The sequence below is a fragment of the Maniola jurtina genome, chromosome 1, assembly GCF_905333055.1.
Source record: "Maniola jurtina chromosome 1, ilManJurt1.1, whole genome shotgun sequence".
NCBI classification, from domain to species: Eukaryota; Metazoa; Arthropoda; class Insecta; order Lepidoptera; family Nymphalidae; genus Maniola; species Maniola jurtina.
Window position 1 is genome coordinate 9,400,916 of NC_060029.1, and position 25,633 is coordinate 9,426,548.

Consider the following 25,633-nt stretch of genomic DNA (forward strand, 5'->3'; position numbering starts at 1 on the left):
GGTAAACATGATAGGTTGCAAGTCCCTGGCCTATCAATGATTTTTATGATTCTTTTTGATGTTCAAACAGAAACGGCTTTTCTAATTTCTGTTTCAATTAAAATTAGATAAAACTTACTGAATTTTCAACATTGACATTTTCTAGATATTCCCTAAACTTGAAAAGATTTTCTTTGCTGGCAGCCTTTGTGCTACAACTACGCCCCCCTGTCAATGTTATATCCAAGTGCCAAAAGATCCTTGTCGTACTGCAGACGGATAGATTTTTCATTTTAGAGACTACTGGTCTGTACCATAGAGTAGGATGTATGTCTGTACTCTATGATTTGCAATTTGCATTTGCAATTGCAATTTGATTGCAATTTGATTTGACAAACAGTGATAAATTCAGTTCATTTCCTTTTATGAATTTGGCTATTAAAATCGCTAAAATGGCGAAAAATACTTCTAATTCGGCGTTCCGGAAAATCGATATAGATCAATACAATGAAGATAACTTCAAGGAAGATGAGGCTGAACAATCTATGCCCACTGGACCGGACGAGGGCGAAGTTTGTGTGTTACTCAACCAATATCCTTTTTAAACTATCAACACAACGTAACATAATTAATAATTATTAGACTAGTACGCTGCTCGAAGTTATTTTCATCAATACAATACTTAAAAAGTCCTGACTCATCAACGCCCAGCCCTAACATTTGGACCTAGAAAGCTGAACAGAGTTCGCTTTAAAATGTAAACAAGATATAAGGCTGGATTTTTCGAAATCGTTACGGTATAGGGAATTTAGAAGATTTAATGGGATTTATATTTTCACCGAGTTAAGCCGCGGGTGAACGGTAGTTATCCCAATTTTAATGTAGTTCACACTTAAAGAAATCTATTCGTTTTTATTCAAATTCAAAACTCGTATTATGATTATCGCAATTACTTACTTACTAATTCAACTAAATAGATCTAAACTATTTTTAGTATTTATAAGTCATGGTGGCCACGGTATCTCTTATCTCAGCCTTTCTCTCTTGTATGACTGTAGGATGCAAGCTATCTCAGTGCTAGTCGCCAGCGTATTGCCAATATAACTTTTTCTGGAGTTGCTTTCATTCTACATCATGCAAGAACAAGCATATTTAGATTAGTTAACAATAAACAATGTCTTTCCTTAATCAATAAAACACAGGTCGTTATGTTGAAGCTCTTAAACATGTGTTGAACAACGCACCTCTGGGATCATCTGATCAACAAGTCAAGGCAAGAAATTACTACTTTAATTAAATTCTAAATAATGCCTGTAACTTGGTCTATGTGGATTAGTTTTCAAAATGTCATGGGGACTTTTATTTTGCAGGATAAAATGTAACCTAAGTCTATTTCCAGGATGCTAGCTATCGCTGTACCAAAAGATGTGTGGACCTCTTGGATTTTATAGGATAAAAGTAGCCTATTACCATCCCTGGGATATAAGCTCTCTACCAAATTCTGTCAAATTCAGTTAAACTGATGGACCATAAAACCAGCAAACAGACTTTCCGTCACTTCCACATTTATAATATTATATAGATGGTTTTACCCTTAAAACCATCCACATCAACATATCCAGTAGGATATGTTTTAGGTCTTCAGCTGCCTTTCCACCAAGAATGTGTGAGAAACAACCAACCATTTAAAAAAGATCAGCTTAGCATACCCTTATTCATTTTATTTAAGCCAAAACTAGTTATTAAGATGAAATGGTTATACATTTTAATTTGGGTACCTTCAAGTCAAGAGTGAATAGGCATCTTCTAGGATAGTATTCTCCATCTAAAGCTGCATCTTGACTTGCCAGCACTCAGCAGGTTTGATTGCAGCCAAGGGCTAGTCTAATGCAAAAAAAAATGCATCCCATGCAATACCTATATTCTTACCCATCCATGAACAGCTTTAATCCTTAAGCTAGGCAACTGAGCTACAACTATAATTTAAGTATTTATTTTCTGCTTGCAGGATAATGCACTATCACTTACATTAAAAGTATTAATTGCAGTAAAATCAGCTCAAATTGAAGAAGTTGTGGCAAATTTATCACTCGATGACATAGACATCTTAATGAAATATATTTACAGAGGATTTGAATATACATCAGAGGGCTCAAGTGGTCATCTTTTACTTTGGCATGAAAAAGCATTCAACATTGGAGGTGCTGGATCTATTGTCAGGGTTTTGTCAGACAGGATGAAAGTGTAATTTTGTGTATTTTCCAAAAAAATTATTTATAATTAATTGTTTTGTAATTATTACTTAATAAACTTTATAATATTATGCTGAGTGAGTCATTTATTAGATTCTGCAGAAAGTTGTTATGGTCAATAGTCAAATTATTTTCCAACATCAAAACGATACCTTTTAAGGCCGATTCACACCAAGCACGTACACATGACACGTGCGTAGTAACGCGCGTAAAACCTCTCAATGCCTCTTTACGTAAGCGGTGTGCTATGTTTCATACAGTTCCATACGCAACGGTACGCGCTACGTCTACGCTTATACGCAGCCTGCGTGAACGAACTATTAGGTAAGGTAAATTAGGTAAGGTAGGTATTAGGTAGGTAAGGTATTAGGTAGGTTAGGTAGGTAAATAGAAAAGATTTGTTTCTTTGTAAGCGATAAAATCTGAACCTACTGAACCAATTTTAATAATAATTATTTCACCATTAGAAAGCTACTTTATCCAGAAGTACCTAACAGGAGGCTATAAATTAAGCTAGATAGTAATAAATAACAACAGTGGTATCAATCTTGAACCTTTCGGTTTTCTAACTTTTTATGGGTATAGCTTCTATCAAATTACCGATTTTTAGGGTTCCGTACCACAAAAGGAAAAACGGAACCCTTATAGGATCACTTTGTTGTCTGTCTGTCTGTGTGTCCGTCCGTCCGTCGTATCTGTCAAGAAACCCAATAGGGTACTTCCCGTTGACCTAGAATCATGAAATTTGGCAGGTAGGTAGGCCTTATAGCACAAGTAAAGGAATAAATCCGAAAACCGTAAATTTATGGCTAGGTACATCACAGAAAAAAAATTAAAATGTGATTCAATTTTCAAAGTAGGATAACTATACCAAGTGGGGTATCATAATATGAAAGGGCTTTATCATATATTTATTATTTCAATTTTTTTTTGTGATGTGATCACAAAAAAAAATCGGATTTTTATTTTACTTGTGCTATAAGACCTACCTATATGATTCTAGGTCAACGAGAAGTACCTACCTTACATAGTTATAGGTTTTCTAGACAGACCGACAACAAAGTGATCCTATAAAGGTTTCGTTTTGAGGTACGGAACCCCAAAAATGATCGAAATTCATTTTTGAGAAGATCGCGAACATACCTACATAGATAGGTCGAGGAACACATAGGTACACATACATACGAGTCGAGTTTCAATCTCTAGTTCTGTTATTTCAATCATTTAAAACTTGTTACAAACAAAAGTTTTATTTCTACGTTTTTATTAGACCAGCTTACAGCAGTGAATGTTACAGCACCACAGCTTTTAAACGAACACAACGATAGCAAGTGACTTAAAGAAAGTAATCGTTAGTTCGGCTCCACGAGCCTCTCTTCACCTAGAGAAGGTGCTATATAAGGCAACACACTGCCGAGGTGAGGCGATAGTTCTACTTCCACCTTGGTCTTACGCTCACTCAAAATGGAACTACCGGTTAGTATTTTTTTGTTGATCTTGTTTCGTTCATTACGTCGTTAGCAATCATAATATCAAATGCTCTCCTACTCGGAAATAATCAGATTATATAACGGCCTATTATATCACCATAGTAAATGCTTCCGTTCATGACGAACACTAGATAATTTATAAATGAATGTAATCTAATTCCGGTTACGTAACGAATTGAATCAGATTTTGATTAAAATTACTTTCAAATTATTTCTAAATACGTACCTGCAACCATCACTCATTGTTTTTACTTTTGTTACAGAACTTAATAATATTACTCTGCTGCACTACTATTTGTTTCGCGTCACATCATACTCATGTGATACCGGTAGAGGGCTATGAAACGGATCTCCAGAATCTCGGTGAGCACGTCGAGTACCCAGAAACTCCAGTAAGAGTTATCAAGATTACTAAAACGGTAGCAGTCAAAGTTCCGGTCCCATACCCGGTGAAGATCGTCCAGAAAGTTCCATACCCTGTACATGTCAACAAACCTTACCCAGTGCCGGTGCCACAAATTATTAAAGTTCCTGTCGCGCATCACCCTCACGGACACGAGGCCCTCGACGTCGGCCATAGCAATCAATTCCAGGATCGGCAACATAACGGGAACTCTTACCAAGTGCAAGAGCATCCGCATGACGCACAACAGGAAACGTTCGATGGATCAGCGAATCAGTCCTATGAAGAAGGAAATCATGGTAACGGTTACAGTGCCCCTAATGTCGGAGACTATTCCGGGGAAGGAACACCTGGGCATTATACCCAGCAGGCTCAAAACTTTCAAGGATCGGAAGGCGATCTAGATGGGCATAATTCTTTTGAATCCAAAAGTTACGACTTAGCTATCCAAAACTATTTAAATAATTTAAAGTCTTCGCAAGGAAATCATGCAGGTCAAGAAGGAGGTTATCATTAATGTAGAACGTGAGCTTTTAGGTCGATTCTGTACTACACAATATGTCTCAAAAATTAAAGGCAGTAAAAGAAAATCACCATGTAATTCAGATGACCAAAGTGAATGTTGTGTACCTGACAGTTTATATAAATTAAAATTAATGTGATATAGGTGTATAACGTTGACCTGTTAAGTTTTTGTTGTGTGCAGTCTGTTATTAAATGTGTAGGTATGTGTTATGCAATGTTGTTAAATTTTGATATGATTGAAATGAAATAATTTATTAAATAAAATTACTGAATGCGTTTTAACATTTATTTACTAAACCACTACCATTTTTTTGGCATTTTTTAGAATATCTTTTAGGTACTATTTACCCATTTAATCTATACTTATAATAAAACTGTAACTAAGTGGAAAAATTCTGTACATTTAATATATTTTGAAAATTTTAATCAGAGAAATCTTTATACCGATATAGACAACAAAACATTTTTTTTGGATTTTTTGTCTGTCTGTGCGCATCACGCGAAAACTACTGAACGGATTTAAATGTTTGGTATAGTGATACTGCTGGTATGCCGGGTAAACATATAGGGTAGTTTTTATCCCGAAAAACATTAGGGTTTCGTCAGGATACGAGATCAAATTTTTAATCGATTTGACTCCATAACTCCATCATGAATCGATTTTCACAATTCTTTTTTTAACCGACTTCATCTTTACAAAAGTTGTACTGTCAGTTTAGTAAAGATCTGATGAACAGTTTCAGAGCTAGAGGACGGATCTCCTCAACGGGTAACAGCAAATCAATCTCAATCTTATATATTATAGCTTGGCAAAAATTAGAGTCTTGGCCATAACTTATAACACAATACATTTTCGTTTCTTCCTTATTGATTTTGGTAAAAAAAGTTGGTGCGCGCCTAAATTTCTCAGTGCAATTCAATACGGGTTTCATTGTATTCAGAACATTTCATAAGGTTTATAAATAGGTAATCTAATAGTTAACTCTGACTCTACTAACTCATTCATATTTTATACCCATATTTAGTTTATGGAATAGATAGGCACCCCGTGCGAAGCCGGGCCGGGTCAACTAGCTTAATTAATAAAGTCACACCCCAATAAAACTAAAATTTCAAACATTTAAATGTTAATAAATACTTCGAAAGCTGTTATCACTTTCCTTAAAAATAATTGTTTCTTAATCAACAATTGTAATATAAAATGGACCCTGGGTTACTTAATGTGTTTAAAAATTATATTAAGTATATAAAAAACATATTAATATTATTGGTAGGTATGTATACCTATCATAGAAATCATTTAATTACTATATTTTGTACGTTTCGGACTATTGGACATCAAATGGATTTTTACAAAGCTTTTGTCAAACAGGAACTTGTAGTATAATTTCTTTCGATGTCAGTCCAGCAGGTCCCGAGTGATTTAAGACGGTTAATCGAGCCACTTAAGAGCAGTTTATTCGTAGCGCGTTTCATACAAACGTATTTCAGCTCTCATTTAATATCAACCGATCAAACTCAATGTTTAGTGGACAAGTTCTAGGAACTAATATGTGCCTGCGGTTTGCAAGTATTCCGTTAAAATACTTAGTTCAAAAGTGACATGTGTATAGACACAACTACTTCACACGTGTATCTTTAAAAGTAGATATTTTTATGAAAATTGACAAATCACAGATACAGATATTAGTTTCTAGAACATGCCTACAAAACTTCATTGAGTTTCATTTGGTTAATATTCAAATGAAAACCAAACTACGTTTGTGTGAAATGAAAACCAAACTACGTTTGAGCGCGCTAGAGAAGCTTCTCTTAAAGTTAACGTCGCTGTGGTTATAGGACCTCAAGTTTTTCAGCGATTTACGTAATCGAACGAATAAGTCTCTGGATCTCAAGAGAGTGGATATAAACAAAACTCGGCTATAACTTATTAACTAGCTCACCGTCCCTTTTATTCAAAAGTGCGTATCGCATAGGATTATGAGCCACAGTAGGTTTTAAAATGAGGTAAAAACTGAACGCGGGGTCGTTTTCCGGCGACGAAGTTTTCCATGTCGCTGGAGCTGTGCGCGTCTGCGGCGTGGTGCGGGTCGTGCGCGTCGGGCGCGGCGACGAGCGGCGCGCGGTCGGCGCGCAGCGGCTCGGGCTTCTCGTCCTCGTCCGACACGTACATGCGTGTGAGGTCCGACGCGACCGACGCCGTCTCGCAGACGCTGCACCGATAAACATCACTATAGAACACAAGTATCACATGCCCAAATACCTCAGTGTGGAGTAAAGTACACTTTGGACGCCCTTCCGGCATCAGTTTTCCCTTCCACTTTTAATATGGGTACCTTCAAGTCAAGAGTGAATAAGCAACATCTAGGCAACCGCGCTCCATCTTAGGCTGCATCATTATTTGTTAGCAGGTCTGATTGCAGCCAAGCGCTCGTCAGTAAATTTTAAAAAAGTGTCAAGACATAACATAGTGCTAATTCAGCTATAATAAAATTCTAGCACTATATTTTTTTTATCTTGGAGTAATCTCCAAACTAAATAAGCAGGTCTTAAAAATATAGTACTATCCTTTTTCGTTTAGGTCGAATTCTCATCTACCAGCACTTAGCGTGGCAGACAGAGCAAAAGCACTAGTATTCACATACCTAATATATAGAGGCATATGGGTGACAGACTCAGACGCCGTCAGACAAATCAGAAAGAGCACGCGAGTACATTGATTTTTTTCCATATTATGCACTTACGTGATTTAGTATTGTATCTGTATATCGTATAATGTCAGTATTGAATGGAGCTTTATAGATACGAACCTATTATTGCAATAGTCGGACTCGGCCTGCCCGCTGAAGCCGGCGGGCTCCTGCTTGCCGCTCAAGACGGTGGCTATGCGCACGGGCGGCACCGCCTCTAGCGACACACGCACTGACTCTTCCTCCAGCTTCATCACCTCGTCCTCATCCTCCGCGATTATTGACCTGATATGGATATTTTCACTATTATTACTTACTAGCTGATGCCCGCGACTTCGTCTGCGTGGGTTTACGTTTTTCAAAATCCCGCGGCAACTTTTTGATTTTCCGGAATAAAAAGTAACCTATGTAATTATCCAGGGTATAATTCAAAATTCAAAATTCAAAATTCAAAATGTTTTTATTCAATTAGACTTTTACAAGTTCTTTCGAATCGTCAAAAGCATCTACCACTGGTTCGGAATGCCTTTCCTACCGAGAAGAACCAGCAAGAAACTCGGCGGTTGCTCTTTTCAAAGATTTGATATACAATATTATGCCATGTATAAAAGCAATTGAAGTCCTGCGCATTGCTGGAGCGAATCGAAGTTCAAATCCACGCTTTTTTATCATTTACATAATCTTCGATAGTATAATATGCTTTTCTCAAGAGCATATTTTTAATAGATTTTTTGAACCTGTGTAAAGGCAAGTCCAAAATTGACTGAGGAATTTTGTTATAGAAGATTATACCCATTCCCACAAATGACTTTTGGACCTTCCTGAGACGGAGCGTAGGAGTCGCAAGCCTGTTACGGTGTCTAGTCAGCCTGTTGTGTAGATCGCCAACCTTCTTGTAACTAAGAATATTTTGTCTTACAAAAATTATGTTGTTGTAAATATATTGAGAGGCTACGGTAAGGATACCTATTTCCTTAAATTTTTCTCGAAGTGAATCGCGTGGTTTTAAGTTATAAATTGCGCGTATTGCCCTTTTTTGTAATACAAAAATTCTCCCAATATCTGCCGCTCTACCCCATATTAAGATTCCATAAGACATAATACTATGAAAATAAGCAAAATATACTATCTTTGCGGTCTCCAAGTCAGTTAATTGTCGAATCTTTCTAACCGCGTAAGCAGCAGAGCTTAGTTTGCCAGCAAGAGTTGATATATGGGTGCCCCATTGCAGCTTCGCATCTAAGGTTATCCCCAAAAATGTAGTAGTCTCTTCTATTTTCAAAATATCATTATTTATCATTAAATTAATGTTACTTGTGTTCTTGGTATTGGGCAGTGCGAATTCAATACACTTAGTTTTTTTTGCATTTAAAAGTAGATTATTTACAGTAAACCAGTGAGTTACCTGAGATATGGCACCATTTATATCGTCAAAATTGTCCTTATTTCTATCGACTTTAAAAATCAAAGACGTATCGTCAGCAAATAGTACGATATCGCAAATATTTTGGACTACATATGGTAAATCGTTTATGTATACTAAGAACATGAAAGGACCTAGAATAGAGCCTTGAGGAACACCCATTAGTGAGGCTGATCCGGATGACTTCACATCACTCACACATACTGTTTGAATACGATCACTAAGATAGGACGCAATGAGACCAAGCGCAGTGTCTTTGATTCCATAGTGGCTCAATTTAACTAAAAGAGTCTCGTGCTCAACGCAATCAAATGCCTTGGATAAATCACAGAAAATACCAATGGCATTCTGTGACCCCTCCCACGCATTGAATATATGCTTTAACAGCATTGTCTATTAATCTATGTATTAATCTATCTCGATTCCAAATTTCATCCATATCCGTTCAGCTGTTTTTGCGTGACTGAGTAACAAACATCCAAACATCCAGTTTCACATTTATAACGTTAATTAGGATACTTATTATGTTCACCAGACTTCAGCTGTTGAAGTCGGACGAACCGCAGTCGGGTCGGTCCAGCAATTTTTAATATTGTCGTACCTATTGGAAATTGCTGCCTTGTGAACCGAAACAGAGCCGATTATCGTTTTGCTTTTTTTAATAATGAAGCAATTTCCAAGTAGGTAAGTGGAAGTAGTGACTTGGTGGGTGATCAATTCAGATGGTCCAAATTTAGCCTTTAACTTTGCCTTGAAGAGCACAAACTGACGCAACGGTTGATGGTATCCGAGCTTAGAATACCTGGTATCTGTGAGAAACCCGCACTAAGTGCGGGTCTTTTAAACAATTCACAAGTTCAGTTTCACGATTAGACATATTGTAAAAAAACAACTTAAATTACAGGGCAGAAAACGATTCACTTACTTTCCTAAATCCAAAGTGATTTTGTATTCTTGTGATTTTTGTACAACTTCTAACCAGCTGGGCTTGGTCACGTTGTCATCTGTAGTTGTGAAAGAAGAGCCAGGCCTAAAAGGAACACTGACTTTTAAAAATAAACAATTTTAGCGAAATTGTAGAAATAAAAATGGATGTTAGTATCTCAAGTAAATGCTTTCGAGTAAATCTAACTGGTTCACCTGTTTTTGTCTATCCGCCGCCCGTCCGTCCGTCGTGTCTATCAAGAAAACCTATAGGGTACTTCCCGTTGACCTAGGATCATGAAATTTGGCAGGTAGGTAGGTCTTATAGCACAAGTAAAGGAATAAATCTGAAAACCGTGAATTTGTGTTTACATAATTTAAAAAAAAATGTGTTTCAATTAAAGTAAGATAACTATACCAAGTGGGATATCATATGAAAGGGGTTTACCCTTTAATTCTAAAACAGATTTTAACTTATTTTTATGCACAATAGTTTTTGATTTATCGTGCAAAATGTCGAAAAAATACCTGAGTACGGAGCCCTCGGTGCGCGAGTCCGATTCGCACTTGGCCGGTTTTTGTAAAGCATGATTATAGTCAAGCGCAAGCATATTTTGTACAAAAAAAGTTTACAATCAATACAAATACTCACATGGGCGTAAAGTTGACAATTGATGCGAGGTGATTTTGTTTTTTGTTGTGAATCTGGTAGAAGTTATCAGATATCGGTGGCAGCACATTGCCCTTCGAGAGCTCTGGCAAAATAAGACTGCTAGTTTGAGCCGAATTCAGAATGCTGCTTTGAGAGATGTCTTTCAGGGAAAATCTTAGTTTTGCTGAAATAAAAAATATATATCACTGTCACATATCAAAATCCCAAGTAAGAATATAAATTCATAAATAAGTTTTCGATTGCAGACTTACAAATATCAATAGGTGAAATTTTGCCCGCTACTTCATACAGAAAATCGGGTGTCCAAAAATGTGGTATTCTTATAAAAACCTTTCCAGTATCCACTGGCATATGAAATCCAAGCTTGTGCAAAAGTTGCAAAAACTTCAAATCTTTGCAAATGGAGGCTTGCTGGCAGTTCCATGGCACGAGTGGCACAGAGTGGTTCAGAACTGAAAATATCAAAAGATCGAATCTTATTTTATAATTAGTTTGGAATCTGTATTGAGAATCTAATAGGTAATAATATGCTGGCACTTACGTAATGAATGATAGGATACCGGTGATATAACTGGCAAATCTTTAGGTTTTTGTGAAAAATTCTCAAATGGCTGTCCATTTTCAGGAAAGGTTGAGTAACAAAGTGTTTCCGAAGTCTTCTTCTCCAAATATATTTTGGCAGAGCAACATTCTAAAAGAACATTTTGAACCCAGTCTAAAAATTTAGATTTCCCATCCTGTAGTAGTTGCTCACACAGCTTGCCAATTTCATTCTCCCGAGTTTCCTTAATTTCTTGTACTATGGTCTTGGAAGCTTTTTCTGACTCCTTTTTTGAAAGTTTGTCAAACTGTTCTTTGTTTATGATGAACTGATTATAAAGTTCTTTAACGACCGACTCGCGGGTCTTTATAATTCCGTCGTCTTTGAACATCTTCACCATTTCCCCGATCACATCTGGTAAATCGTTGCATTGCAAGAAATTCCAACTCAGTGATGATAGCTCATCTTCGGTCCAACTAAAAAACACAAAAATCATTTTTAGGGTTCCGTCGTCATCGTCATCAACCCATCGCCGGCTCGCTACGGAGACTACAGGTCTCCTTTCAGAATAACAAGGGTTTAGTTAGGGTATAGTCCGGGATGACCACCAAGTGCAGGTTGGCAGACTTCACATATCTTTGAGAACATCATGGAGAACTCTCAGGCATTCTCACATGTTTTCCTTTACCGTTAAAGCAAGGAATACTTAATTGCATAAAATGCACATAACTCCGACAAGTTAAAATTAGAGGTCCTGGGAATTAGCCTCCATCCCTCCTAATAGAAGCGCGACGTCATAGTCATAGTCATTTAATATTCATAATATACATTGTACGTCAATCACAATTCAGATTCATTTTTTTAATAATAACATGCCACGTCTTAGCCACTAGCCTATCACCACGTATATTTATTATACATAATAAATATTTAATTATAACTTACCCAGCAGAATTATTGGGTTGGACCGATTTTTCTTCTTGCGGTAACAATTTTTCTGGCATGAATTCCTCCGTGTTTTCAGCAGACATTAGTATTTCTTTCAACCTCGTATCGTTATCAAACATCTCCGCGTCCAAGCGGACTTGTACTGAACTTTGTAGCTTGTATGGCTTCTTTATGAATGTGTTTATTACATACTCTATTAGATCTGACCAATCCTACAAAGGATTAATCCAAAAATTTCATATAATAGGTACCTAACAGAAAACAATAAAGCTTCCCTGGCACTATTATTGTTTTCATTCAAACATTCAATTAAAATCACTTTCACAATTCAAATCAAGTATTTGTAGCGTTGTTAGTATAAGTTTATTTGCTTTTGTGATTGTTAAAATACTACTTTAAAAAAATGTGATAAGTAAATAATTTTACTCTTATTTTGTTGTGTACCAAAAATAATATAGATATCGATTACCGGTAGGTCAACTCACTAGAAAATTGCCATTTCGAACAATACATCCATACTAATATTCTAAATGTTTAAGTAACTCGGTCTGTTTGCTGACTTTTCACGCGGCACGCCTCAACTGCTGCACCAAGTATATGAATAAAATAATGAATAAGATCCCAAAATAAAAATACAAAAGCTTCTTACGTCACATATTTCGAACTCCGACTTCCAAATTAATGTGAATGTCTTCAAGATTTTCGGCTGGAACAGTGAAATTAAGCTTCCCAGCTCGCCGCCAACGTGATGCATCAGTGTAAATACGCAGTCATTCACGAATTCACCGTTTCCCTCGTAATCCTCTAAGAGTAGACCGTATTGATACATTATTTCTGGGGAGCAAAATCTGAAAAGTCACATGAGAGCTTTAAGAATATACCTACTTTATACATTTTACAGTTTTACATCTATTAGAAAAGACCCAGTGTAAGTCATTAACCAGGCGAAGCTTATGCGCATTTTATAGTGAATGTAGTTTTGACCAGACTCGAAAGTCCAATCTGGTCCGGTCCAGTCCAGGCCATCAAATCAGTCAGCCAGTAAAATCTTCTCTCTGGGCTAGTTTCCGCACTTAAACGTTTCCGTCTGCAGTTGTGTGTTAAAGTGTTGTGCATAGCCAGTAAATATGAAGAAGTTAAATAAAGTAAGAAGTTGCTATCTCGCATGTCGCGGTGACGATTTTGCGGCAAAATTGCCACGAGTATCACATCTTGCAACTTGCAAGGTAATCCATCAGTCATAATAGTGACTGTTGTAAAACTGTTAACAAAACATATAGTCTAACTCTTTTTTTTACTTGATGCATAACTTAGCTATTAAGTATTTACAGGTTACAATTATACCTTTCCCCAAACTGGTAGGTTTCGTTTTCGAGCTGGCGCTCTTAACAACCGATCCTTACTTATACTAAACATGCAACATTTCCTAACCTGCAACTTACATACTTAATCTAAAAATAATAAACGGAACTTAGATTAAGGATTAGTCCATTGCGCTTCGAGCGCATCGGAGACCAAACCTCAAAACTAAGATGCAAAAATAAAATAAAATAAACAGCAGAGTTTGGTCAGTTAAGAGACCCCTAAGGAAGTGTTCCTTCAACCTCTTAAGGACCCCTCACTGACCTTATTCTCCGAAGCCATTCTATGCTATTGTAAATTAAATGTAGATACTATATCACATCATATCAATCACACAGATCAGCGTTAAAGACGTAAAAATCTTACTGTCTTATATGGTCAACCATAGTGCCAGTGCCTTTGTAATCGGGCAATTTCATGACGTTGTCCATAAACATCAGAAGAATATGATTAGTCACGACCAGATCCTAAAACAAGTATTGTTAAAGAATGAATTTAAAATCACACCAATTCTGTTGGTTTATTAAAAATTTATTTATTCATTTGTTTCCTTCGCTAGAGACGAAACTAAGGATGAAATCTTTCGACTTTGCTTGGAGTTAAGCTTCAGATAAAACTAGACCGATTTATGCCAGCGGTATAAGTTATAACGCTGTCTCGTTTTATCAGTGACTTAAGTCTGAGCAAAGTCAAAGTGTGGTCTATAGATCTCAGCCTAAGAGTTTTAGGTTAGGTACAATCATTGCTCACAGTGCGCTCCAACACACAACGTAGGTGCTACTAATCAGATCTCTGTGCCACGTCAATTGTCAATAATCTGATTGGTGAAATCCACACTATGCGTTCAAACGCACTCCGAGACCTCATAGTAATGATTGTGAATATACGGGTGTTAGTTTCTTCTGCCTCACTAACCGCTGCCAAAATCTCAAGTTGTATATTTTGTTGCATGATTAAAAATTCAATATCACAAGGGAATGTACTGGTTACCTGCAGGTACTGCTTGGATTGATACTTCGGGTTATAGTACCTCAAAAGCAGCACTAAAAGCGAACGCAATTCATCTGTTTCACACATTTTAACTTGCAACTTATCAAGCTCGTCTTTGTCGTTGTTACAAATATGCGCTGATTTCTTGTACACTTCAATTGCTTGAACGAATTCTCGGATAGCTGTTACAACCTGCGTAATAACAAGTGTAAATTAAATATTTATAACACCCCCGACAAGTGAAGGTTACAGTAACTAGAAAAGAGCTGATAACTTTCAAACGGCTGAACCGATTTTCTTTGATTATAGCTAAGCCACACAAGCAACACTCTCAATCAAGCCAAGCCACCTTTCAAACAAAAAAAAAACTAAATTAAAATCGGTTCGTTAGTTTAGGAGCTACGATGCCACAGACAGATACACAGATAAACACGTCAAACTTATAACACCCCTCTTTTTGGGTCGGGGGTTAAAAAGTAGTAGGTATGTAATATCAATTTCTATTATATTTAAGATGGTCATGATTTGAAAATTTCGTAATACGTACGGTACATCAATCCAGAAAGAGATAGCGGTTTCGCAGAGCGTTGTTTTTTCGAATATTATAAATTCAAAAGTGTATCTACTAGCTTTTCACGGCCCATTCGTTAAACCGATTTTGATAAAATTTGGTACAGAGATAGCTTGCATCCCGGGTAAGAACCCCCCAACATCGACTGCAACTGGAGAAGGAAACCCAACTTCGACTGTAAATACGAGACATCCAGCTCTGCTATAATAACGTTTAGCTGTATACAAATAGTCAACGCTTCATATCGCTGTCAAGAGACGAGAGAGGAAAAGAACTTGGCCACGCGACGCTCTAGCAATAGGACATTAATCAATGAACAGATATGTACATAGCTATTGGATTACTTACCAGGTGAAGTCTCCTTATACTTGGCTTTAAATCGTTTCCGTCCAACTTGATAGCTAGTTCAAATTGCTCACACAAGTTCACTCCTTCCGCGGTTAAATATGACATGATCTCAAAGGACAACACACAGCAGACATGTTCTAAATCCAACTCAATCTGAGTGGCAAACTTCAGGAAATAGGTCACGAGCCAAAAAAAGTGTGAAGTGTCAATTTCTAGCTGTACATTCGTGAGGATTTGTGAATGTAGAGTTCGAACTAACGAGTTGTAACCTTTCAAAAGAAAATCGACGGTGAATTCTTTCAATACGTTAGATATATCGTCATCGGTTGGCGTGTTGTGTGATAAACCTTGCACGTTTATTCTGAAAAAAAATATATTTAACAATAGCATATTAAGATACGTATCTATACCTAGACTATCACGAAATGTGAATTTAGTGGTGGCTTACATGTTTGCTTTACCCCTCTTTACGATTTTTTTTCTTTTACGTTCCTGAAGAGTCACACTTGGTCGAACCTTGTTATTTATTCTCTGTTTGGATGTATGCGGTTTTTGGTGAACAGGCTTTTTCGCTGGTAATTCGTCTTCGTTGCTAGAAGTCGATATAGATTCTTGGTTTTCGATCTGTGTTCCATAACCACAGTCGGAATTTTCCGAAATAACTGTTTTCTTTTCATTATTTTTCGTAACATTTTTTGTATTTGTCCCATCTTTCATGTAATTATTTTCCTGTAAGTTTTAAATAATATAAAAATTTTGCTCACACTTTCATCAAGTCATCTATGTACTTATCTATTTCTTCGAATTGAGATGGACTAGGTATTGCAAGAAATAACAGAAATAATATAATTACTCAAAAGGAATAATTTGAGTTGTAAAATTGTGATAAAAATAGTTAAACCGCACCTAACAGCTATGAGCCCTGCGTAGTCACCAACTGCTTAATATCTGTGAATCTAAAGTCGCCGAGCACTGAAATTCGGTACATTACGTAAGTTTATCTTAACTATAGTGTGACCGTAAGTGGTTACCTATAATACTCTTTGTAATATATTGTAAGTAGTTATGGGTAATAATCTCGGGATCACTGTCATATTTAAAAAAAAAAAAAACACCATTTGAAAAGTGCATTCCAGATGGACATGGGCTATATACTTATTATGTATAAATAACACGGGCAAAGTCGGAGCAGACCGCTAGTAATGAGATAAAACGCAACTTACTTTCTTACAAGAATTGTCACGATTATCAACGAAGTTACTGCGATCGCTCTCACAAGAGTCGTTAGGCACGTTGTTCGTGTTTTGAGGCTGAAAGTTTTGTTTTTCACTGCCACTGTTCCTGGAGGAGTCGTCCCAGCCATTATTGACAGAGTTGGGCTCCCCGTTGCACTTCCCGCTGGCCCCCGTGTCGGATGAGTCCGATGTTGGATCGGACGTTAACATAGGTGAGGAATCATCACTACCTGTTTGAAATATTGCGGACTTTAGCTTACAGAACGTATTAAACTGATTCTTAATATCCATACCTATCAAGTAGGTAGGTAGTTAATTTTAAAACATCTTGTAACTATCTTGTAAAATAATGTTTTTAAATTCTAAAAAGTTGTTTCTAAAGTCATGTTTGTCTGAAGCATGCTTTTTATGTTTTGAATGCTTCCTCAAAGATAGATGTAAAAACCTGGATCAAAACTATGTAAGTCAGTACATTTCTTAAAAAGTTCAATAACTATTTCAGCCCAAAAGTCCTTCGAAATTCGTTTACTTTTGAATGAAACAGTTTTTATTGAGCACTTAAAAAAATATACCTAGTTCTATGACTTAAGCGGTTTTTGAAATGGCCGATTCTTCGAGGCATTCTACTGACCAGTCAGCAGCTCGCACTTTGTAAAATACTCTTAATAGATTCGGGGTTTAATTTACATTTGTCTATAAATTAATTATTAAATAAGTAAAGGTCAATTAGTCTATAATGATTGTTTCTCAGTACCCCTATTTGGTGGCGACGTGTTACTCTCGTTGTCTTCAGAGCTTTCCGAGAGCGATGCTTCGAGCCACATATTGAGCAGCTTGTGCAAGGTGGTCACATGCTGGTCCTTGTACAAGAGGGCGATTAATTGCACCATTGTCACTCCCCAGTTTATCTATGAAAGGAAAAAAATACAAAACACACAGCTTGACTTTGAGCCATGTTAAACAATCACTACCTCTATTATTAATGCGAAAGTATGAGTTTTCTGTTGGTTTGTCCTTGGAGTACATGGATATAGTTGAAGACCTACCTTTTATACCGGAAAATCAAAAAGTTCCCACGGGATTTTATAAACCTTAATCCAGGCGGACGAAGACGCGGGCATCATCTAATTTATTTGACCGTTTTGGAGTGCTTACATTATTATTATCTCATTCAAAACTTAAATCGTTAGTAGTCAACAAACTTACCGCATCAGGAATGGTCATCAATTTTATGAGTACTTTGTCAATACTCTGACTAAACAGATTCCATAATAACTGATTTTGAATAGTATGGGGTGGACCACTATATGTCGGACTGTGGCAATTGACATCTTCTGGTATATGTAGTATGTTACGCAGAATTAAAAGGGTGTTGCTTATATTTGTACACTGTTCCGTAGACAGCTTCCCCTTTTGTTCATTTTCGGAATTCTTCTTTAAAAATTCAATAATAACTTTGGTGACACGGTGATCAGTAAGTGCGATTTTTGTCGCAGAGAGCAAATTATTTATTTCAAATATAGTATGCCTCCCTATATCGCTCCTTGAAACTGAATCTAAAGACAGTAAGCATTCTACCGGAATGGTTAAATTGACGAATATCTTAATTAACAGCTCTACTGTTTTATCATCTTTTGTGTTGATTAACAGAGGTATAAGGTCTTTTTTAATATTTTGTCCAAAGCTGATACTTCTGCGATATGTTCGCAAGTGTTTATCTTCTGTGGTAAGGTTTTGAAAAATTGACTCTAAAGCAGCTGAAATGAAAACTTCATTAATTGATTCATATTCTTAAATACATTTGTTTCTTTCATTCTTTGTACTTAAAAATAAAATAAAATAAATACTATCACATACAGTTGCAATTTTCGTTTATGTGATACCCTCCATCTGGAAGTGGAAATCCAAGGTTGCTGAAAGTGTTATGAATTTGGGGACTTCGGAGAACCCACTCCATATTTTATCTGCAACAAAGGAACAAATATAAGTTAGACTAACTACGTACCATAAAAGTGCAACAAAAATTTAGAAACAAGAAGCCCGAAAAATACATTCATGTTTTCAAGACTCAAGGCAAAGTTTCAAGTGAAAACTTTTTCACGTGTAAGTAAAGTTTGGCCGAGTAAATATTACTCGGCCGTAAGTTCGGAAGGACGAAGCGAAGCCGCGGATGTCCTATAAGCGATTTTACAATTTACAAGGACGACGTGCTAGCCTCATATACACGGTTTTCGGATTTCTTCCTTTATGTGTGATATAAGACATTGCTACCTCTAAATTTTATGATTACGTTGACCTAGAATCATGGATTTTGGCAGGTAGGTAGGTCTTATTGCACAAGTGAAGGGAAAAATCCGAAAACCATGAATGCGTAGTTTCATCACCGAAAAAAATTGAAATGTGTTTCAATTTACAAACTAAGATAACTAATTAACTATACCAAGTGGAGAATCATATGAAAGGACTGTACATTCTAAAACAGATTTTTGTTTATTTTCATGCATAAATTTTTTGATTTATCGTGCAAAATGTCGGAATAAATACCTAAGTACGGAACTCTGGGTGCGCGAGTCTGACTCGCACTTGACCGTTTATTTTATGTTTAAACTAAATCTCTCGATAAGCCTCTACGCATCGCATCGTTACTTACAGTACCGTAGAGTTCCCTAACTTCGTCTGCTTTTGACCGTTTTTTCAAATTTTCCGCCAATCGGATGTAAAAAAATCTGTTATGTCTGACAAACATCATCCAATGGTAATAGTTCTTTTTATGTGTGTATGAAAGTGTACCTACTGTTTATAGTTTAGGCAAGCTAATGACCGTTAAAAAAATAGACGAAGTTAAGGTGAAATTCCAAACTTCATCTATGCATAGGAAATTAATTTTAAACATAATGCCAATTTTATCAAAAAAATATAAATAAGATAAAATTATTCAAAAGTCCAAATACACTATCTTAATGCTTTTTAATTTTATATATTTTATACTTTTATTTAGGTAGACGAAGTTAGGGCGTACTTTGTCCAAAATCGTTCTTAAATTCAGGGGTGGCACAAAGGTATCGTAAATAAAAATGAAATATGATGAATGAATTAAACACTTTAATCGTAGTAATCGTAAAACTGTCTTTTTCTTAGGCATTCTAATGCTAAATCCAACATGTCTTGGCTGTGAGCAACTGTATATGATCGTTTTATCTTTTTTACGATTTCTCGATTCATGTCTAGAGTTTTTGGATTACCTGTAAATAAAATTAAAATAATCGACTATTGCAAATATAAATTTATAGTGGTACATTTTGTAATTGTTAATTTTCTTCAAATAAATATAAAAAGTGAGTTCATTTCTAGCACTTTTGGTTGGCGCATGTCTGTTAATAAAAGTTTTTTCTTATAAAATTTCTAGGTTTTGCCCGCGGCTTCGCTCGCGTGAATTTTGGTTTATCATAAATCCCGCGGAAACCGTGGATTTCAGGATAAAATATTCTCCTTCAGGAGTTCTCCTACATCACAAGTCTCAACTGTTTATCCTATTTGGCTGAAATTAGAAATGGAAATAAATTATACCCTGACTTAATACACAGGCTACTTTTTATCGTGAAAAAGCCATGGTTCATGCGGATTCAATAAAAAAAAACAACATTCACGCAGGCAGCGCCGCAGGAAAAACCTAGTAACTTTATATTTAAAGAAACCTTTTATTATCAAACATTAATTTAAAACACCTTAAATGCGCCAGAAATCAACTCTTTTATCAACTTACTTTACATTTTGTTATGTAGGAAATATATAGTTATTTATACAATATATCTACGTTTTGGTAATTATTCAGATACATAACAGTTTTAAATAGGTATAGAGGGTATAGAGTAAGAAAAAATACAGACCAGGTACTTTTTCATATAAGTATAATACAAAAAAAAGTTCTTATTCTAATTTTGACGACCCTAAGGGCAGACGAAGTTAGAAAAACATCACATTACAGATTGTATCCTAACATTGTCTGCCCTAATATTTCTGTAGTTAACGAACATATCTGAATGATTTTTTTAATTTTGGTAATGGATTATATGAGTAAACTGTAGTAAAGATTTAAAAAACTTACCTCCAAGCAGTATTGAGTAATGACACAAATTTTCGGGGTCGGTAAAAAAGAAGCGTGTGCGTGATCCGAAGTTACCCACGATTGTGACAAAATGGCTACTAATATTTTGATAAATGACATTGCAATGTTGCCATGATTAAATATGTATACTTCCCAAATCACTACAATTAGTGTTTCCATAAAAGGAAAAAAAATATTGAATTTTTTAAATTTTAGCCGATGTTAGGCATATAAGTTGAAGTTAGGAGACTCTACGGTATGTCCCCTGCAAGTTTAATCTAAGAGGACATTTTAATTACTTACTAGATACTTTTATCATTCAGAACATTTCAAGAGGAAGGTTTATATTATGTAGGTACTAGGTACTTATTGTAATTTGCAATATGAAACATATTTAGCAATGGAATAGCCTAGGTAAACCCACCCGAGGAATGCAGGGGCGGGTCAACTAGTCTATAATGAAGGAAGGTAACTATGCTGACTGGATTATGTAACTAGGACTGACTGATCGATCAACGCTTAGCACTAACTACTGGACAGGTCGGACTGGGCATACAGAATATAGATACTACTATGACTTAGGCATCCGCTGAGAAAGGATTTTTGCAAATTAAACCGCAAAGGTTTGTTTGTTTTTGTAGTCCACGCGGACGATGTCGCGGGCATAAGCTAGTAAAGAAATAAAATCCTACGCAACACCAGATAAATACAATCCAATAATTGTGCCTTTAGAGGAGTCCACGTGAGCGCGACCTACGCTCCAATAGTAGGCCACGCGAGTCACGTGTCCTGTACACGTGCGAATCGATCGCGGTGCGCGCTCAGCGCTGTACCAGACGACCGCTACAGTTTAAACTTTGTAATAATCCGTAGACTCAATGAGTTACAAACCTGAAATTTTGGTATTTGGTGTAAGATCGTTGACTGACAAGATAAAGTTGAAACCTAAAACCCAACTACGATGGTCTCAATAAACGCTTGAATATTAGAGTAAAATTGTTTTTCCTTCGCTTGGTATATTTTAATGCTGTTGTATATTTATATTCATGAGCTCTAAATTTTCTCCTCTTTCATTTGACACCCCACTCGATACAATAGGGAAAAAAAATTTTTGGAGACCTCCGCTTTTTTTGATGTTTAACATCCTTTCAGACAATTTTTTAACCGACTTCCAAAAAAGGAGGAGGTTCTCAATTCGTCGGAATCTTTTTTTTTTATTTTTTTTTTTATTTTTTATGTATGTTCCCCGATTACTCAAAGACCCCTGGACCGATTTGGAAAATTTTTTTTTTGTTTGAAAGGGTATACTGTGCAGGTGGTCCCATATAAATTTGGTGAAGATCTGATGAATATCTTCGGAGATGGAGAACAGAACTCCTCAATGGATAGGAGCAAATAGCTCGCGATCAGTGTAATAGCTTAGTAAACAGTAGGGTTTTAACTGGGCATAGCATATTATAGTACAGTGGGGCCACTAAAAATTGTGAAATAAAAAATTTTCAAAAGAAAAATAAAACCGACTTCAAAACCACAAACACTAAAAAGTAAAAAATAACTTTTGTTTAGCTACACTTGTAATGTGCCTAGGTATGAAGTCGGGCGAGCTTCACTCTTGGATTTCTAATTTTGTTTCAATATGCTCGCTCGACTTCATACCTAGGCACATTACAAGTGTAGCTAAACAAAAGTTATTTTTTACTTTTTAGTGTTTGTGGTTTTGAAGTCGGTTTTATTTTTCTTTTGAAAATTTTTTTTGTATAAAATATAGCCTATGGCACCCGGACCTTTACGACGAATCAATTGACACCTCATACATCAAAATTAGGCACTACCGTGGAACACACAGAATCTGGATACAAACATACACACATACATACCTACATTGACTACTAAAATCATAACCCTTCCTTTTGGCTTTGCGCAGTAGTCGGGTCAAAACCAAATATTGAATTAGAAATTCAATTACTTAAATAATTTTTCAGGGAGGCTCAGGGAGTTGGAAAAAAATAGTTTTTCTTACCCTAGCATGTGGGGTATCATTGTTTAGAGCTCATTAAAGTACGAATATATTTTTATTCTTTTTGTCTTATAAAATAAGGAAATGGGGGGCAAGTTATCAGTTTTATATCATTTTTGTAACGGGGCTATCTCAAAAACTAAACTAGTTAGGAATATGAATTTTCGGTATACTATGCACCATATACCTACTGTATTTAAACAACAAATAGGTACTGAAAACAACGATTTATAAAATACTTTGTAAGCTGTTACTAAAACAAAGGAACATTTTTTGGTTTTTATTTTCAAGATTTATTGCGATGTTCTAGCTCGGAAAAGAAATATTTCATACTCCCAAAATATGATGTTTATAATTATTTACAGAAGCCTAAGAGAGCGAGGCCAGACTTGCATTTGACCGGCTTTTGATTTGTTCGTTATTATCAGAACAAGGTTTGCATAAAAGAGTTTTTTTTTTTGAAAATTCACGGGAAAGGACAATTCCCGCGGGACGCGGACGAAGTCGCGGGCAACAGCTAGTAGATAATAGATATAGTTGGACATTTAAATCATTTGTAGTTTTTATTTCGTTGCCAAGTTGACGTCAACAGAATACCTACGGTCTACCTAAATAGGCTGATTACATAAAGCTGGAGCACGCTGTACCTACCTACCAAGATCTGTGTGCGCAAAACAAAACCAGAGAACCAAAGGTGTTTTACGTCACCAAACTTAATGTAAGGTGTAGATAAATTTTTGGGGTGTACAGCTGATGTCATCTACGTGATTTTTGAGTTTGACCATTTCTAAGGCGATTTCGGATTTTTATCCCACTATGGCATGGCCGTAGCCAGGGGGGGTTTTGGGGGTTCAATCCCAGACAAAAAGAAATTGTTTTCAAAATGCATGATAACTAGTTTTCGAATTTACAAGCTTTTTGTAAATCTATCAAAAAAAATTGCGCTCGCTTGGCTCGCGCTTTTATATTGTATTAGTTGATTACCGGAACTTCGTTCAAACCCCGTGGAAACTGATTTTTTGGGATAAAATACCTATACAATGTATTGTATCTTCTGAGGCAAAATTTGGCATTTTTCAGTGGTAGCTTGTAAGCTACCACTGAAAAATGCCAAATTTTGCCTCAGAAGATAAGCCCTAAAAAGGTCGCTAATATTAATATAGATTTTTTGTAAATACAATCAAAACAATTTTGCGCTCGCTTCGCTCGCGCTTTTATTGCATTAGTAGTTATTGTAGTAGTTACCCGGCGCTTCATCCGCATGGGTTTACATTATTGAATATCCCTAGAAACTCTTTATTTTTCCATGAGAAAAGTAGAGTGAGGTGCTTTAAAACATAACATTTTTTATGGCTGAGCTCGTGCATCTCTCACTTTTTTATCTGTATTGAACAAAATAAAATTCTTCTTGTTTTCTATGTTGCTGTCAAATTGAAAGGTAAAATTCCACTAAGCAACTAGGTATTCACCCCCTCAAGTCGAGTAGAAGTTTTTTTTTCTCCGGATAAAACCCCCCTGAAACCAATTTCTGGCTACAGCCTTGCACTACGGCAAAGCCAAAAGAGTTATGATTTTTAGCAGTCTATGTATGCATGTATGTATTGTATGTATGTATATATGTATGTATGTATGTTTGAATCCAAATTCTGTGTGTTGCACCATAGCACCTTCACTAAACTTTACAAGGAAGCTTAGACCAAAAGTTAATTCATGTTCTTAAATACTAAGTATGCAAGACTTTGTACCTAGTAAGTAGTACCTACTTCATGGTAATTATGTGCATACAACTACATGTATTGTACTGTAATATAGGTACACATTCATATTAATTATCCATCTATCTAGAATAGGTAAGACACGGGGGTAAAGCTGGGGAGGGTCAATACATTGTACATAGGTATAAGGTATTATAATAGTTTTAAATACATTCCTTTAAAAACTTAACACAACCTGCTTGAATTCTAAATTTAAAACGACATGAGTGCAAAGTTTATATGCTACTTACTGACATATTAGTAGTTATTACTTATAAAGTATATAAGTATAAGTAAGTATAAAAATAAATTGGTAAACTATGTAGAAATCATCCATGGTACAACCATGTACCTAGCAAAATAAGGACCAGAAAACATGGATTTCATAGATCTTAAAATATGTACTTATCCTTAATAAATAAATAACTAAATTAATGCTTACTTTGATTTTTTGAAACTGTGTTTATGAAGACCATTAGCGTATTCTTCTGCAGGTACACTTCACAAAGATCTACGTCATTCAGAAGATTAAAGGGTCCATGAATGTTATCAAAGTATTATATTATACGCATCCACTTCTGTCTTGCTTATCACTACACTATATTATTATAGGAAATTAGTAATAATTTTTTTTAATACCAATTTCAAATAAATATTTGAAATTTTAATAATGTACGAATAAAATTGGTGTAGTCTCGAAACGAAAGTAATTGCAAATCAACAATAGAGAGTATATTCCTTGCAACAAACACGACTTTCAAACGAGAACAAGAAATTCAAATTAATTACTAGGCACTCCAAAAGGCTCTTCCTCTTTTGGCACTTGAATGACATTGACAGGGGATCGTATTATAGAAAAAGGCTGCCAGCAGTTAGAATCTTCTCAATTTTAGGGAAGATGATGAAAATGTCAATATTGAAAATCTAGAAACTTTTATCTTTTACCTTAACTTTTTTTATTATTTTAACTGAATGATAAATTGGGAAAGCTGGCCCTGTTTCCACATAGGAAAAAAATTATAAAAACCATGAATACTCGTAGGCCATAGACTTGCAACCTATCCTGTCTACCTACTCAAAAACTATACACACACTATGAGTGCAGACACATTTATGGTGTATTTATTATCGGGATATATTATCGTGAAGTTAAATACATAATTATATGGAGTGGCTTCAATATTTAAAAAAAGCAGTGAAATTCAGATTATTTACTTAGCAACACCATATACAAGGGGACAGTAGTGTGACACTTCACAAGATGGCGGCGTTAGTTCCGATTTTGCCTACATAGGTACCAGGCTGGGCTGTGCTTGTATGTGGTGTTGCTAAGTAAAAAAACTTCACTGTTTTTTTTTAAATATTAGAGCCATTCCATTTACATAACTTCACGATATATCCTG

At 35.8% G+C, this 25,633-nt stretch overlaps 3 protein-coding genes across 4 annotated transcripts; 2 read left to right on the forward strand and 1 right to left on the reverse strand.

Annotated features, from left to right (window-relative positions):
- Positions 1–386: 386 nt before the first annotated feature.
- LOC123867179 (actin-related protein 2/3 complex subunit 5-B) lies at positions 387–2,302 on the forward strand. The gene is made up of 3 exons (XM_045909137.1): positions 387–571; positions 1,180–1,252; positions 1,988–2,302. Exons 1-3 carry the CDS (start codon positions 405–407, stop codon positions 2,225–2,227), a joined length of 480 nt encoding a protein of 159 aa, XP_045765093.1. The 5' UTR covers positions 387–404; the 3' UTR covers positions 2,228–2,302.
- A 1,248-nt stretch (positions 2,303–3,550) lies between these two features.
- Positions 3,551–4,921, forward strand: LOC123866595. 2 transcript variants are annotated; one of them, XM_045908285.1, is made up of 2 exons: positions 3,551–3,707; positions 3,985–4,921. In XM_045908285.1, the coding sequence occupies exons 1-2, from the start codon at positions 3,696–3,698 to the stop codon at positions 4,639–4,641; spliced, it is 669 nt and encodes a 222-aa protein (XP_045764241.1). In that variant the 5' UTR covers positions 3,551–3,695; the 3' UTR covers positions 4,642–4,921. The 2 variants fall into 2 exon arrangements, with proteins under 2 accessions (XP_045764241.1, XP_045764315.1); XM_045908359.1 differs by lacking the exon at positions 3,551–3,707 and adding an exon at positions 3,849–3,869.
- A 1,053-nt stretch (positions 4,922–5,974) lies between these two features.
- LOC123865815 (protein timeless) lies at positions 5,975–25,010 on the reverse strand. The gene is made up of 17 exons (XM_045907399.1): positions 24,673–25,010; positions 18,212–18,318; positions 17,561–18,111; positions 17,109–17,262; positions 16,343–16,584; positions 15,568–15,848; positions 15,120–15,480; positions 14,201–14,392; positions 13,577–13,677; positions 12,498–12,696; positions 11,846–12,060; positions 10,901–11,376; positions 10,611–10,811; positions 10,339–10,522; positions 9,688–9,792; positions 7,460–7,624; positions 5,975–6,862 (listed from the first exon to the last, which is right to left on the reverse strand). Exons 2-17 carry the CDS (start codon positions 18,309–18,311, stop codon positions 6,628–6,630), a joined length of 3,762 nt encoding a protein of 1,253 aa, XP_045763355.1. The 5' UTR covers positions 18,312–18,318; positions 24,673–25,010; the 3' UTR covers positions 5,975–6,627.
- Between the last annotated feature and the right edge of the window lie 623 nt (positions 25,011–25,633).

Excerpts from the sequence above, each read along its gene's own strand:
- LOC123865815 (XM_045907399.1), bottom strand. The coding sequence starts at position 18,311 with ATGGAGTGGGTTCTCCGAAGTCCCCAAATTCATAACACTTTCAGCAAC. Across the intron at positions 15,849-16,342 it reads GTGACAATTCTTGTAAGAAA|GAAAATAATTACATGAAAGA; the intron begins GTAAGTTGCGTT and ends TAAAACTTACAG. Across the intron at positions 9,793-10,338 it reads ATTGTCAACTTTACGCCCAT|GCCTGGCTCTTCTTTCACAA; the intron begins GTGAGTATTTGT and ends TGTTCCTTTTAG.
- LOC123867179 (XM_045909137.1), top strand. The coding sequence starts at position 405 with ATGAATTTGGCTATTAAAATCGCTAAAATGGCGAAAAATACTTCTAAT. Across the intron at positions 572-1,179 it reads GTTTGTGTGTTACTCAACCA|AGGTCGTTATGTTGAAGCTC; the intron begins ATATCCTTTTTA and ends TCAATAAAACAC. Across the intron at positions 1,253-1,987 it reads CATCTGATCAACAAGTCAAG|GATAATGCACTATCACTTAC; the intron begins GCAAGAAATTAC and ends TTCTGCTTGCAG.